At 41.4% G+C, this 14991-nt stretch overlaps 1 protein-coding gene across 1 annotated transcript in view; it reads right to left on the reverse strand.

Moving 5' to 3' along the window:
* Positions 1-330: 330 nt before the first annotated feature.
* The window catches only part of LOC114574052 (zinc finger protein 665-like), a 16044-nt gene continuing 1383 nt past the window's right edge, over positions 331-14991 (reverse strand). The window contains exons 2-3 of the mRNA XM_028606348.1: positions 11658-11746; positions 331-1849 (exon numbers count right to left, since the gene is read on the reverse strand). Of these exons, the coding sequence (XP_028462149.1) occupies positions 398-1849; positions 11658-11675 (1470 nt within the window). The 5' untranslated portion in view covers positions 11676-11746 and the 3' untranslated portion in view covers positions 331-397. The remainder of the gene's footprint in view (positions 1850-11657; positions 11747-14991) is intronic.

The following is a 14991-nucleotide window of genomic DNA, read 5'->3' on the forward strand; positions in this document are numbered from 1 at the left end:
AGAAGGCCGATGACTGTTTACGACAGTACGTAGGTTTCTGTCTCCTGAGATAAAACTGTTTAGGATAATGAAAATAACAGGAGCAGAGGGGAAGGTGATCAACTATGGCCATGCTAGAAGATATGGTTAGAGGTGTGGCTTAACAGAGGTTTTTACTACATGATGTTTGGATGTTTAGACTTTAGGTTAGAAGACCCTTTCAGATGTGCCGTGGTACTTGGGAAACTGTTTTCTCTGCATTTGCAAAGGTAAATAAAAGCTCATATTCGTTTTCATTAAGAACATTGATATTTACTAAACTCTGCTGCTTCAAGGAAAACTTCCACCACATAACAGCACAGCTATCAGGACATGAGGAGGAGGCAGGAGGAAACAGCTTGGCTCTGAAACATGTTCACTACGAGGCAGTGTGAATGCGCTGGTGTCTTTTAAGGCTACCACTTTCAGAAAAGGTTTTCCCACATTGTTCACACCAGTACGGCTTCTCTCCAGTGTGAATGCGCTGGTGTGTTTTAAGGTTACCATTACGAGAAAAAGTTTCCCCACATTGTTCACACCAGTACGGCTTCTCTCCAGTGTGAATGCGCTGGTGTGTTTTAAGGTGACTACTTTGAGGAAACGTTTTTCCACATTGTTCACACCAGTACGGCTTCTCTCCAGTGTGAAGGCGCTGGTGTGTTTCAAGGTAACTACTATGAGAAAACGTTTTTCCACATTGTTTACAGCTGTACGGCTTCTCTCCGGTGTGAATGCGCTGGTGTGTTTTAAGGTTACAACTATGAGAAAACGTTTCCCCACATTGTTCACACCCGTACGGCTTCTCTCCAGTGTGAATGCGCTGGTGTGTTTTAAGGCTATCACTCTGAGAAAAGGTTTTCCCACATTGTCCACACCGGTACGGCTTCTCTCCAGTGTGAATGCGCTGGTGTGTTTTAAGGTGACTACTATGAGAAAAGGTTGTCCCACATTGTTCACACCAGTATGGCTTCTCTCCAGTGTGAACGCGTTGGTGGACTTTTAGGGTACCACTAGAAGAAAATGTCTTCTCACATTGATCACAGCTGTACGGCTTCTCTCCAGTGTGAATGCGTTGATGTCTTTGTAGGTAAGGCTGTAGTGTGAAAGCTGCCCCACATTGATCACAGCTGTAAGGTTTGTCTCCAGTGTGAATGCGTTGATGTCTTTTTAGGTAACGCTGTAGTGTGAAAGCTGCCCCACATTGATCACAGCTGTAAGGTTTGTCTCCAGTGTGAATGCGTTGATGTGTTTTTAGGGTACTCTGTAGTGTGAAAGCTGCCCCACATTGATCACAGCTGTAAGGTTTGTCTCCAGTGTGAATGCGTTGATGTCTTTTTAGGTTACCGAGGAGTGTGAAAGCTGCCCCACATCGATCACAGCTGTAAGGTTTGTCTCCAGTGTGAATGCGCTGATGTGTTTTTAGGGTACCCTTTTGTGTGAAAACTGCCCCACATTGATCACAGCTGTAAGGTTTGTCTCCAGTGTGAATGCGTTGATGGTTTTTAAGTTTATCCTGTCGTGTGAAAGCTGCCCCACATTGGTCACAGCTGTAAGCTTTGTCTCCAGTGTGAATGCGTTGATGTGTTTTTAGGTTACCCTTTTGTGTGAAAACTGCCCCACATTGATCACAGCTGTAAGGTTTGTCTCCAGTGTGAATGCGTTGATGTGTTTTTAGGTTACCCTTTTGTGTGAAAACTGCCCCACATTGATCACAGCTGTAAGGTTTCTCTCCAGTGTGAACTTTCTGATGAATCTTTAAATATCCTGAAGTTGTGAAGGATTTTTCACAGTGCTGACAGTGGTGACGTTTGACTCCTCTTCCTTTCCGTTTCTATCAACAGAAAAACAAAGAGTGAGTTACTGAGGTGCCATGCTGTAGCGATCTATCTTAAATTAGAAACAACATTTAGAGCTTGTCTGTGGAACATAGTTTGACGGATGCATTACCTTTCTTAATTATCTTCTGACATCAAGATCCAGTGTTGGTCAGTTTGTGATAAATAAACTACTTTTGACTAATATATGTGTGGCCTCCCTTTTTGTTGCAGCAGAGCTTTCTGCTGTGCTCTGAAATAAAACTGCTGAGGATCACTGATGCCACTGACAAACACAGGGGTATATGTTGTGATCATGGAGGTTTAAAAAAATAGCTTCGATGTATGGAAAGGTTCTGAGTCATACAGGATATAGTATCCAAGAAAGGTTTAAATCAAGGGCAGCTGGACTTGGTTTAAGGTTGTTTAAGACATTTTGTCTAGCACAAAAAGACAACGTCAAAAGACATAGCGTTTTTTTTGTTCTTAAAAAGATCAATGACATTTTTTTGGGGTGTATTAGTCCACGCCCATTTTAACCAATCACCATTGTATGTGTGACCTAAGGAATGGCCCTAGATCAAACAATTCAAATTTGGTAAAGATTGCATGGGCAGTTCAGTACTCTTTGTATCTGTAGCACCCCCTAATGGCCAAAGTCTCAGAGTGGGATTAAAAAAAACCTCTCAGGATTCACGTTGATAGTATTTAATTTGGACGAGATGTGTAAGGTTTGTTTGGGTCTCTATCTACAAAAATTCCTTTTTGTAACTTAAGCATTTGTGAACCAAACTAAATTTATTTGGTAAATATTTGTAACAGCAATCTCAAGAAGCTATATGCAAAGTTTCAGGCAGATCAGTCAGAAAACCCAGGACGAGATTGAAAACATACAAACTCCACACAGAAAGGGCCAGAACAACCTGGATTCAAACCTAAGACCTTCTTACTGTGAGGCCACAGTGCTAACAATTGCACCACCATGCTGCCCAGGTGAGGACTACTAGCCAGTCAGAAGCAGAGTATGAGGGCGTGCCCTGACAGTACCTATGTAAGGACTACTAGCCAGTCAGAAGCAGAGTATGAGGGAGGGCCCTGACAGTACCTAGGTAAGGACTACTAGCCAGTCAGAAGCAGAAGATGAGGGCGTGCCCTGACAGTACCTAGGTAAGGACTACTAGCCAGTCAGAAGCAGAGTGTGAGGGCGTGCCCTGACAGTAGCTAGGTAAGGACTACTAGCCAGTCAGTTGTAGAGTATGAGGTAGGCCTGTCACCATAACAAATTTAGCTGGACGATAACTTGTCCCAGAAATTATTGCGATAAATGATATTGTCGTTCTGAGACCATTTTCATCTAATATAATGATAATGTCATAATAATATGTCATAATCTTCTAACCTAGACTAGACCCTTCTAACCTAGACAAGACCCTTCTAACCTAGACTCTTCTAACCTACACTAGACCCTTCTAACCTAGACTAGACCCTTCTAACCTAGACCCCTTCTAACCTAGACTAGACCCTTCTAACCTAGACTAGACCCTTCTAACCTAGACCCTTCTAACCTAGACCCTTCTAACCTACACTAGACCCTTCTAACCTAGACCCTTCTAACCTAGACTAGACCCTTCTAACCTAGACTCTTCTAACCTAGACCCTTCTAACCTAGACCCTTCTAACCTAGACTAGACCCTTCTAACCTAGACTTCTAACCTAGACTCTTCTAACCTAGACCCTTCTAACCTAGACTAGACCCTTCTAACCTAGTCTCTTCTAACCTAGACCCTTCTAACATAGACCCTTCTAACCTAGACTAGACCCTTCTAACCTAGACTCTTCTAACCTAGACCCTTCTAACCTAGACTAGACTCTTCTAACCTAGACTCTTCTAACCTAGACCCTTCTAACCTAGACCCTTCTAACCTAGACTCTTCTAACCTAGACTAGACTCTTCTAACCTAGACTCTTCTAACCTAGACCCTTCTAACCTAGACCCTTCTAACCTAGACCCTTCTAACCTAGACTAGACTCTTCTAACCTAGACTCTTCTAACCTAGACTAGACTCTTCTAACCTAGACTCTTCTAACCTAGACCCTTCTAACTTAGACCCTTCTAACCTAGACTCTTCTAACCTAGACTCTTCTAACCTAGACCCTTCTAACCTAGACCCTTCTAACATAGACCCTTCTAACCTAGACTAGACCCTTCTAACTTAGACCCTTCTAACCTAGACTCTTCTAACCTAGACTCTTCTAACCTAGACCCTTCTAACCTAGACTAGACTCTTCTAACATAGACTCTTCTAACCTAGACTCTTCTAACGTAGACTAGACTCTTCTAACCAAGACTCTTCTAACCTAGACTGTTCTAACCTAGACCCTTCTAACCTAGACCCTTCTAACCTAGACCCTTCTAATCTAGACTAGACTCTTCTAACCTAGACTCTTCTAACCTAGACCCTTCTAACCTAGACCCTTCTAATCTAGACTAGACTCTTCTAACCTAGACTCTTCTAACCTAGACTAGACTCTTCTAACCTAGACTCTTCTAACCTAGACCCTTCTAACCTAGGCCCTTCTAACCTAGACTAGACCCTTCTAACTTAGACCCTTCTAACCTAGACTCTTCTAACCTAGACTCTTCTAACCTAGACCCTTCTAACCTAGACCCTTCTAACCTAGACCCTTCTAACCTAGACTAGACCCTTCTAACCTAGACTAGACCCTTCTAACTTAGACCCTTCTAACCTAGACTCTTCTAACCTAGACCCTTCTAACCTAGACCCTTCTAACCTAGACTAGACCCTTCTAACCTAGACTCTTCTAACCTGGACTCTTCTAACCTAGACCCTTCTAACCTAGACCCTTCTAACCTAGACTAGACCCTTCTAACTTAGACCCTTCTAACCTAGACTCTTCTAACCTAGACCCTTCTAACCTAGACCCTTCTAACCTAGACTAGACTCTTCTAACATAGACTCTTCTAACCTAGACTCTTCTAACCTAGACTAGACTCTTCTAACCAAGACTCTTGTAACCTAGACTCTTGTAACCTAGACCCTTCTAACCTAGACTAGACTCTTCTAACCTAGACCCTTCTAACCTAGACCCTTCTAACCTAGACTCTTCTAACTAGACTCTTCTAACCTAGACTCTTCTAACCTAGACCCTTCTAACCTAGACCCTTCTAACCTAGACCCTTCTAACCTAGACTAGACTCTTCTAACCTAGACTCTTCTAACCTAGACTAGACTCTTCTAACCTAGACTCTTCTAACCTAGACCCTTCTAACCTAGACCCTTCTAACCTAGACTCTTCTAACCTAGACCCTTCTAACCTAGACCCTTCTAACCTAGACTAGACCCTTCTAACTTAGACTCTTCTAACCTAGACTCTTCTAACCTAGACTCTTCTAACCTAGACCCTTCTAACCTAGACTAGACTCTTCTAACCTAGACTCTTCTAACCTAGACTCTTCTAACCTAGACCCTTCTAACCTAGACTAGACTTTTCTAACCTAGACTCTTCTAACCTAGACCCTTCTAACCTAGACTAGACTCTTCTAACCTAGACCCTTCTAACCTAGACCCTTCTAAGCATCAACAAAGGGCTTTCACTAACTTTCAAAGGTTGTAAACTTATTTCCATTCGGAAGTAAATCCTTCTGCTTTTACCCCTTGATAAGTGCTTGTTTTCCGTTGGAACAATTCGATTATAGATTTAGATTTGAATGAAAAATAGATTTAAATGTTAAATTGCTAGCTGGTTCTGATTGGCTACTGTTAGTGTTTGCAATACCTAATTATAGTTTGAATGTTACATATCTAGTCGTTCTGATTGGCTGCTGTTACCTAATTTAAATTGAATGTCATAGTTTTTAAACACCTGTAAATATAATTTCTCTTCACATGGTTTATTTGATACCTGTGGTACTAATAAATATTGTTTGTCATTCAATCATGTGATTTTTTTGATTATTTTTGATAACAATAGTAACAACAATAATGGTGGGGGGCGTTAGGGACCTGGATAATGGATAGAGGGGCGCTGGCACAAAAAAGGTTGAGAACCACTGATTTAACCCCTCCCTCCCCAGAGCACCCGGAGGGAAACCCACGCTAACAGAAAACATACAAACTCCACACAGAAAGGCCCAGAACAACCTGGATTCAAACCTAAGACTTTCTTACTGTGAGGCCACAGTGCTAACAATTGCGCCACTATGCTGCCCAGGTGAGGACTACTAGCCAGTCAGAAGCAGAGTATGAGGGCGTGCCCTGACAGTACCTAGGTAAGGACTACTAGCCAGTCAGAAGCAGAGTATGAGGGCCCTGACAGTAGCTAGATAAGGACTACTAGCCAGTCAGAAGCAGAGTATGAGGGCGTGCCCTGACAGTACCTAGGTAAGGACTACTAGCCAGTCAGAAGCAGAGTATGAGGGCGTGCCCTGACAGTACCTAGGTAAGGACTACTAGCCAGTCAGAAGCAGAGTATGAGGGCGTGCCTGACAGTAGCTAGATAAGGACTACTAGCCAGTCAGAAGCAGAGTATGAGGGCCCTGACAGTAGCTAGATAAGGACTACTAGCCAGTCAGAAGCAGAGTATGAGGGCGTGCCCTGACAGTACCTAGGTAAGGACTACTAGCCAGTCAGAAGCAGAGTATGAGGGCGTGCCCTGACAGTACCTAGGTAAGGACTACTAGCCAGTCAGAAGCAGAGTATGAGGGCGTGCCCTGACAGTAGCTAGATAAGGACTACTAGCCAGTCAGAAGCAGAGTATGACGGCTTACCTTGCTTGCAGCTATGCAAGTGTGTTATAAAGTGACACACCTTAATTTACGGAAAAACTCCCCAAATTTGGTGCAGATATCAAAACTTGTGAACATTTGGAGATTGTACCGCAATTACGTTGAGGAGTATTTAGCCGGCTCTGTAGCGCCCCCTAATGCATGTAAGGCTTTAATTTGGACATAGCTAAGCCGATATTCACGAATTATGGTAAACACATTACTCTTATCATTTCTGACATATTTTCAATTTACTTAAATTAACTCCAAAAGTTATCCATTATGAATTCTATGCATTTTTCATGTATTTTACTCAAATAGTTTCGAACTAGGGGGTATATCAAAGTTGTCTCATTTTTGGTTGTTTTAATCTTCTGACTAATATGACCTTAATTTGCAAAGAAATTTTTGATAACTCTAACGATGATGTCATAGGTCATGTGAAAACGCTTATTTTAGGCCCTTTACATGTATGGGACTTTTTTAAACTCCAAGAGGATTCAGCAAATATGTCTCAAGTTTTATCAGCAGCATGTCAAGACTTTATGATGCCAAATAGGTTTTGCATTTTTGTAGGATGGTGTTTGCGTGGCGGCCATTTTGTGCAATCGCCATTACACAGGCAGACCTGCCAACCCTGAAAAACTTTGAGTAGCAACTTACTGATTTATTGTCAAAGTTCTGGTTCAGGAACACGCGGCATGCACGCGGAATAAATGTGCCATTAAATGTCAAACCTGTCTACATTTGAAACCCTAGAAAATAATTATGTTCAAGTAGGCTACTTGAATTAAATAAAACATTTTATTTAAATTATCGCTCATATTTAATACAATTAATTGGATCATAATATAATCCAATAAAATAAAATATATTATACTGCATAATGAGCACTTTTACTTTTGGCACTTTTACTTTTGGTACTAGTATATTTTGATAATACTTTTGTACTATTACAGTGGGGGAAATAAGTATTTGACCCCTTGCTGATTTTGCAGGTTTGCCCACTTACAAAGAATGCAAAAATCTACAATTGTAATCATATGTACATTCTAACAGTGAAAGACAGAATCCCAAAGAAAATTCCAGAAAATCACATCATATGAATTTATTAAAATTGATAGCCATCTGATGAGGAAAAACAAGTATTTGACCCCCCTGGACAAACAGCAAGTATTCTGGCTCCTACAAGCCAGTTAGTCTTTCTTTAAGACACAGCCCCAATCCGAACCAATTATCTACATCAAATACACCTGCCTCACCTCGTTACCTGTATAAAAGACACCTGTCAACACCCAAACAACCAGCATCCAACATCACCACCATGGGCAAGACCAAAGAGCTTTCTACGGACATCAGGGACAAGATTGTTGATCTGCACAAGGCTGGGATGGGCTACAAGAGAATCGGAAAGCAACTTGGAGAGAAAAGATCAACTGTCGGTGCAGTTATCAGGAAATGGAAGAAGCACCACACCACCGCCAACCTCCCTCGGTCTGGGCCTCCACACAAGATCTTGCCTCGTGGGGTGTCCCTGATCATGCGAACGGTGAGGAATCATCCCAAAACCACAAGGGGGCAACTGATGAATCAACTGAAGGCAGCTGGGACCACAGTTATAAAAAGAAACGGTTGGTAACACACTACGCCGTCATGGATTGAAATCCTGCAGCGCACGCAAGGTCCCCCTGCTCAAGAAGAAACATGTACAGGCCCGCATGAAGTTTGCCATTCACCACCTGGACGACTCAGAAGAGGCCTGGAAGAAGGTGATGTGGTCAGATGAGACCAAAATAGAACTTTTGGCCTCAACTCAACTCGTCGTGTTTGGAGGGCAAAGAACACCGAGTACAACCCAAAGAACACCATCCCCACCGTCAAGCATGGTGGTGGCAACATCATGCTTTTGGGGTGCTTTTCAGCCAAGGGGACGGGACAACTCCATTGTATTGAGGGGAGGATGGACGGGGCCATGTATCGTGGAATTCTGGACCGACATCTCCTTCCCTCAGTGAGAGAGCTGAAGATGGGTCGAGGATGGGTGTTTCAGCACGACAATAACCCTAAGCACACCGCCAAAGCAACAAAAGAGTGGCTGAAGAAGAAGCACATCAAGGTTCTGGAGTGGCCTAGCCAGTCTCCAGACCTGAATCCGATTGAAAATCTTTGGAGGGAGCTTAAAATTCGAGTTGCCAGGCGACAACCTCGGAACCTGAATGATTTGGAGGCTGTCTGCAGGGAGGAGTGGGCCAACATCCCTGCCGAAATGTGCACAAACCTTGTCACCAACTATAAAAACCGTTTGACATCTGTGCTGGCCAATAATGGCTTTTCTACAAAATATTAACATGCTGTTTGTCGAGGGGGTCAAATACTTGTTTTTCCTCATCAGATGGTTATCAATTTTAATAAATTTATATGATGTGATTTTCTGGAATTTTCTTTGCGATTCTGTCTTTCACTGTTAGAATGTACATATGATTAAAATTGTAGATTTTTGCATTCTTTGTAAGTGGGCAAACCTGCAAAATCAGCAAGGGGTCAAATACTTATTTCCCCCACTGTACATAGGGAAGATGTTGAATGCAGGACATGTAACTGACAAGTAATTTGTAACTCTACAACACTGTTTTTTCTACTTTTACTGCAATACATGATGTGAGTAAGTTTTCTAGTCCTGCACGGATCAACAGATGTTAGAGTCCGCCGGCTGCTCCCTCTGTTTGTTATAAGACGCACACCGAGCAGATTGATGCGCTCACAGAGCCAATCTTTGCAGATGTTACCGCTCGGTGCTAATAAGCCGTTAGCCTGTTAGCTTGAGCTGAGTCTGAAGGCACCGAGCGGCCAGCCAAAGCCCGACAGACACCAACACATTGCGCACATCCTACGCTCAGTTTAACCGCTACCCCCCCTCCCCTCCCCCCGGTACCGGTCAGAGAGGCTTGTTTACTTTGTGTCTCGGTCCGGTGCGTTTTTAATTAGGCTACATTAGTAACAGTTAATTTTGTAACAGTATGAACTTAATCCTAGGAAAGGCAAAACAATTACAAAATTAAAAAAACAAAATTAATTAATTCGTTTCACAATTTCACCTTTCTACATGAAATCCGTTTACCTTTGCCAGCACCGTCCTCCCTCGGGGAAACCAACCGAAACGGGAATGAGAGAGGAATAAATAACACTCGCATCTGATGCTTTCGTTTTACTATCAGTAGCCGACATCCCCGCTTGACATTAGAGGAAGAGACCCGACGGTGTGATTGGTCAAACTCTTCTTCTTTAGTTTTTTATCCAGCATGCTCGTGGATGCTGCGCTGTTTTAGCTTCCTACTATCATCAAGAGTTAGACTGAGCCGGCTGCTGCACGTCAACGAGTCAACTCAAAGCAGTCACCTGATTTTCGCGTAGCTTAAAGTGACAAATCGTATCACCGTATTTTGATGTCAAAATGCGTATCCACTACGCAAAATGCGTACAGGTTGGCAGGTCTGCACAGGAAACGGTTTGTAACTTCACTTTACTTAATCTGCCTAAAACTTTACATGCCGGATAAGATTTGAGGCCTGGGGCCTCATTTATAAAACCTGTTACGCAAGAAAAAGTTGCGTGAAGCCGGGTGAAATTTGTCGTTGCAACATTCCTCGCAATAGTCGGGATTTATAAAGAATTTCCACACCACCTTTTGACCACGCGTGTGGTCGTGCGTAATGCTCCCGAGGTTTTGTAGACTGCGTTTTGGTGAACTCCGATGGTATGCCCATTTTCCGAACCTAACCCAGTTTTTGTTTTCCTGAACCCAACAGTCCCAATGTTGCTAAACCGACCAAGCAGCTCTGCTCTCCCCTGCCTCTCCCCGTGAAATGTGGTGTTTGTTTGATGTGTATCTGTGTGTGTGTGTGTCTGTCTGTGTGTCTGTCTGTCTGTCTGTGCGTCTTCATATGGTCGTGTCTGATTGTAGGTGTCTGTCTGTCTGTCTGTCTGTCTGTCTGTCTGTCTGTGGTTGTGTCTGATTGTAGGTGTCTGTCTGCGGGAATGTTTTGTCTTTCTGCACCTGCTATTCCCACACAGTTACCAAATTGTTACATTCCGAGCACTTTCACCTGTTTTGTTTAAGTTCTAAGAAATGAGCACCAATAATGATCCAAAATCTTGTTTCTGTTTTTTACCTTTTTAATAATTGAATTAAAATTCTGACTTTTTTTGCGCACAAAATCTTTCAGAATTGAATCTACGCACAGTTTTATAAATGAGGCCCCTGGAGACATCTACATGCTAATATTTAGTCATGGTCATTAGGCCACCTGCTGGCAACAGGACATCTTAAGTTGCACACATAATCCGATTCAGATACTGTTAATCCATGTACATAGTTCATAAAATACTACATGCATTAATGCATGCTTCTTCATGCATTAAGTTGTGCTTGATTCATGATAATTCCACATGTGGAGGAGACGCCGGGCCTGACCAGAGATAAGAAGACAGTATCTCTTTGTATGACATGGTGTAACTGCTGTGACTGATCAGTATTTTGAAGAAGACATGATCATCATTAATGAAGGATAAGAAATCATGATGATTCAAATACCTTAATTGAAGCATTAATTAAGGTATTTTTCCTGCATTAAGTCATGTATGAGATACTATTAATCCTTGTATATTACTGATAGTTCAATTCATGTTTTTAATGGACCCTTATTATAAAGTGTTACCAGTCATTGGCCTTAGCAATAAACCAGCTGTTCTTTAAAGTCACCAACTGTCTTTTTGTGCATAACAGCCCTAATTTAAATACATTTTTAATATGCTGAAAATTATCCAATATGTAATAATAATAATAATAATGTCAATCAATATATATTAATGCTGCATTATTGTGTCCTTCCAGTTTATTTTGGGGAAACTATTCTTCTTTTTCTTGCTATCATTTGATTGAACTGTTGAAATACTAAGGTTGATATCTAAAGTAAAGAGGAGATCCATGGAGCATCCAATGACTAAACTAATCCAAACACTTGGAGTCAAAGTGATCTCACCTTTTGTGGAGAACTCATTCTTGTTCTTCAGGGGGAACTAATTCCAGACGGACGTCCTGAAGTCAGAAGGGTCTCGTCCCACAGATGAGCTGTGAAGACAACAACCAGAGACACACCATGAGACAGGAGACACTCCACACTAGAACATCACTATACTCATATACTATCTGCTGATCTACACACAGAGACACACCATGAGACAGGAGACACTAGAACATCACTATACTCATATACTATCTGCTGATCTCACACACATGAGACAGGAGACACAGAACAGACACTATCCTGATGAGACAGGAGACACCATGAGACCTCCACTAGAACATCACTATACTCATATACTATCTGCTGATCAACACAAAGAGACACACCATGAGACAGGAGACAGGAGACAGTGGCCCCCAACTGAAAATATGGACCTTTTTCACAGCAGACATTTTGACTTGACATAGTAGGAAAAGCACAGCTGAAACTGATAACCTTAACGATGGCTCAGTTCCATCAAGTGTCCCAGTAAGATATTTCAGTGAGTCAGCATGCACAATACCAGGACCTCTCCTAAGTGGAATGCAGCCATCAGTAATGGTTTAATACCAGGGTCTCTCCTAAGTGGAATGCAGCCATCAGTAATGGTTTAATACCAGGGTCTCTCCTAAGTGGAATGCAGCCATCAGTAATGGTTTAATACCAGGGTCTCTCCTAAGTGGAATGCAGCCATCAGTAATGGTTTTGAATACACCTGTGCTTTTCATACTATGACATGTCAACATGTCTGCCGTGAAAAAGGTCTATTAGAGGCACACACCGTTATCAACATACTAACCAAATATTCATTCAAACATTTCTACTCATTTCCACTGTATTAATTATAAATACTCTGATAATAGATGCAGAAATTACAATGTGCTGTTTCAAATTCAGTGTCACATTTTATTGTGCACTTTTTAAGATGCAACATAGAAGGTAAACTGACAGCACAAATATTAAAAAATAAATATACCATACATTCAGAATAAAAAAGTGCTTAGTAACAAAGTGCTTAGTAACCTTTCGGTCATTTCACAGTTAGAAACAATACTATACAAATGTAATAGGGTGCAAGATATATCGACTCAATATCGTCATCACAATATATCGAAAATGTGGCAATAAGTATGCAATATTTAGTTTATTTCGTGGAGCACTGCGTCCCGTCCATTGGCTGATGTGTTTGATTTGAGCTTGAAACGCTATAATGATCATGTTTCATTGGCCAGCTAACCCTAACCCATGTGACAAACCCTATGGAGCATACCACGGGACCTCTGTAGACATGGTCCTTATTTATATATTTATACTGTCCAACCAGTAGAACATGTCCTGTTCTGTAGACATGGTCCTTATTTATATATTCATGTTGGACCAGTCCAATATGACTGTCAGTTTGTGTTGTAAGAAAACTTGTTTAATTTGTGTTTTCCCGTAACTTTTGTAATCTTACATATGTTTAAAAATATCAATATCACAATATCACTTTTTGTCAATATCGTGCAACCCTAAAATGTATGTAACCATTAGGGGCACTGGCCAATAACATTTGTAGGATTATTTTGTTAAGAGTATAGTGTAAGTCCTCCGATTTCATGACCTGACATTCTCTCTCTCCCTGTTCTTTACTGGGCCATGAGGAAGCCATCTGGACTTGGGAAAGGATAAGACATTATTAAAATTGAAGATGTAGCAGTTGCTCGAAAAAGATAATTAAAACTTGAACCAAAAGGAGGATTCCTTTCCCAGATGAACAGGGTGAGACAACAATGGTCAGTATTTTGCAAGTGCGTGATTTGTGACAGAGTATGAAGATGACCTGGCTCTCAGGAAACTCCTTAAGTTTGTAGGAGATTAAAAACATCCAGGTGTTCGGACCCAACAATAGCCACTTGTCTCTGTTGAGCTGAGAATGAGAGAGCTCAGGGTCATGTTTTCATACAGTGTGTTACATATCGTTAGCCGGCTGCAGCCAGAAGATCGGGACTATATCCAGCTGATAACAGCACCACGAATGAAACAGAGAGAATGGCTAAAAAGTGAAAGTTCTGGGTTAGCCGGCATCAGATGCTGGGGGAATCTCTGTCTGTTTGCTAGGTTTTAGCGATAGGCTGTTTTGTCTTAATCTGATCCTTGTGCACAAGTTTATTGTATTTTGCAATATCATTCACTAAAGCTTGTTATTAACGTTTAACTGGACCAATCTGGAGTCTTATTTTGAATCTTGAGTCTATTTCTCTGATCTACCAGTAAACGAACACTATTCAGTGACCATAGGGGGACTGCAGATGGAAACTAGCATTAGCTAACTCTGGTACAAAACATCTTTTTGTAAGATGAATGTATTTTGTACATTGTCCCTGACAAATAAACTAATTAAATAAATAAATAGAATTGGAGTCAGATTAAGTCTGGCCTTTTTAGGGCCAGACCGGTCATCGGTCACATTTTAGAATAAAATCCTACACATTCCCCTAGAAAGAGTCGACCTAAACAACTGGAGCCTTTACTCACTCCCTGTCACGTCTTGTCCCGGTCAAGTTTCTGTGTTTAGTTGGTTTCATGTTTTCTGTTGGTTTTCCATTTCCTGTTTTATTTTGAAGGTTCTCTGTTCTCCCTTGTGCTGTCTTGTGTTTCCCTCCTGTTTGATTGTGCTGCCCCGCCCAGGTTTGTTCCACCTGTTGCTATCACCTGTCCCTCGTTAGTGTTCATTACCTGTTTTCCCTTGTCTGTTGTCGGATTCTACTTTCTGTTAGTGTGACTTTCTGTTCGTATGGTTCATGTTGTGTGCTGCCTTTCGTGTTTTTCCTGATTGGAACAAATCACAGTTTGAACTGCATTTGGGTCCTAACCTTTAACCGTTTAACTAGTGTATTGTGTTAAGCCATATTCTACTGCTCTTCATACTATTTATCCAGCACATACATTATTCTTACTACTCTTATAATGTTACCACACTGCACATACTGTAGCTGTACACACTGTACAAACCTCTCTATATGGTTCATTCAGTATATCCATATTTATTCGGTTTTTCTTATTATATATTCTGCTAATACACTGCATATATCTATATTATTCTTACTACTATTATAATGTCACTGCTACTACATTGCACATATCTGTATATGTTGTTCATACATTGTTCATATTAAATAGCCATATTTATTCTGCTCTTATAACTCTGCAATATATTTTTTGTCCTGTCAATACACCACCTGTCTATACTTGGATATCACATTGCAACTTTCTGCTTTTTTTTTTTAACTTCTGGTTGGAAGCAAACTGCAATTTGTTGTCTTTGTAC

This window comes from Perca flavescens, chromosome 19 (genome assembly GCF_004354835.1).
Source record: "Perca flavescens isolate YP-PL-M2 chromosome 19, PFLA_1.0, whole genome shotgun sequence".
In the NCBI taxonomy this organism is placed as follows: domain Eukaryota; kingdom Metazoa; phylum Chordata; class Actinopteri; order Perciformes; family Percidae; genus Perca; species Perca flavescens.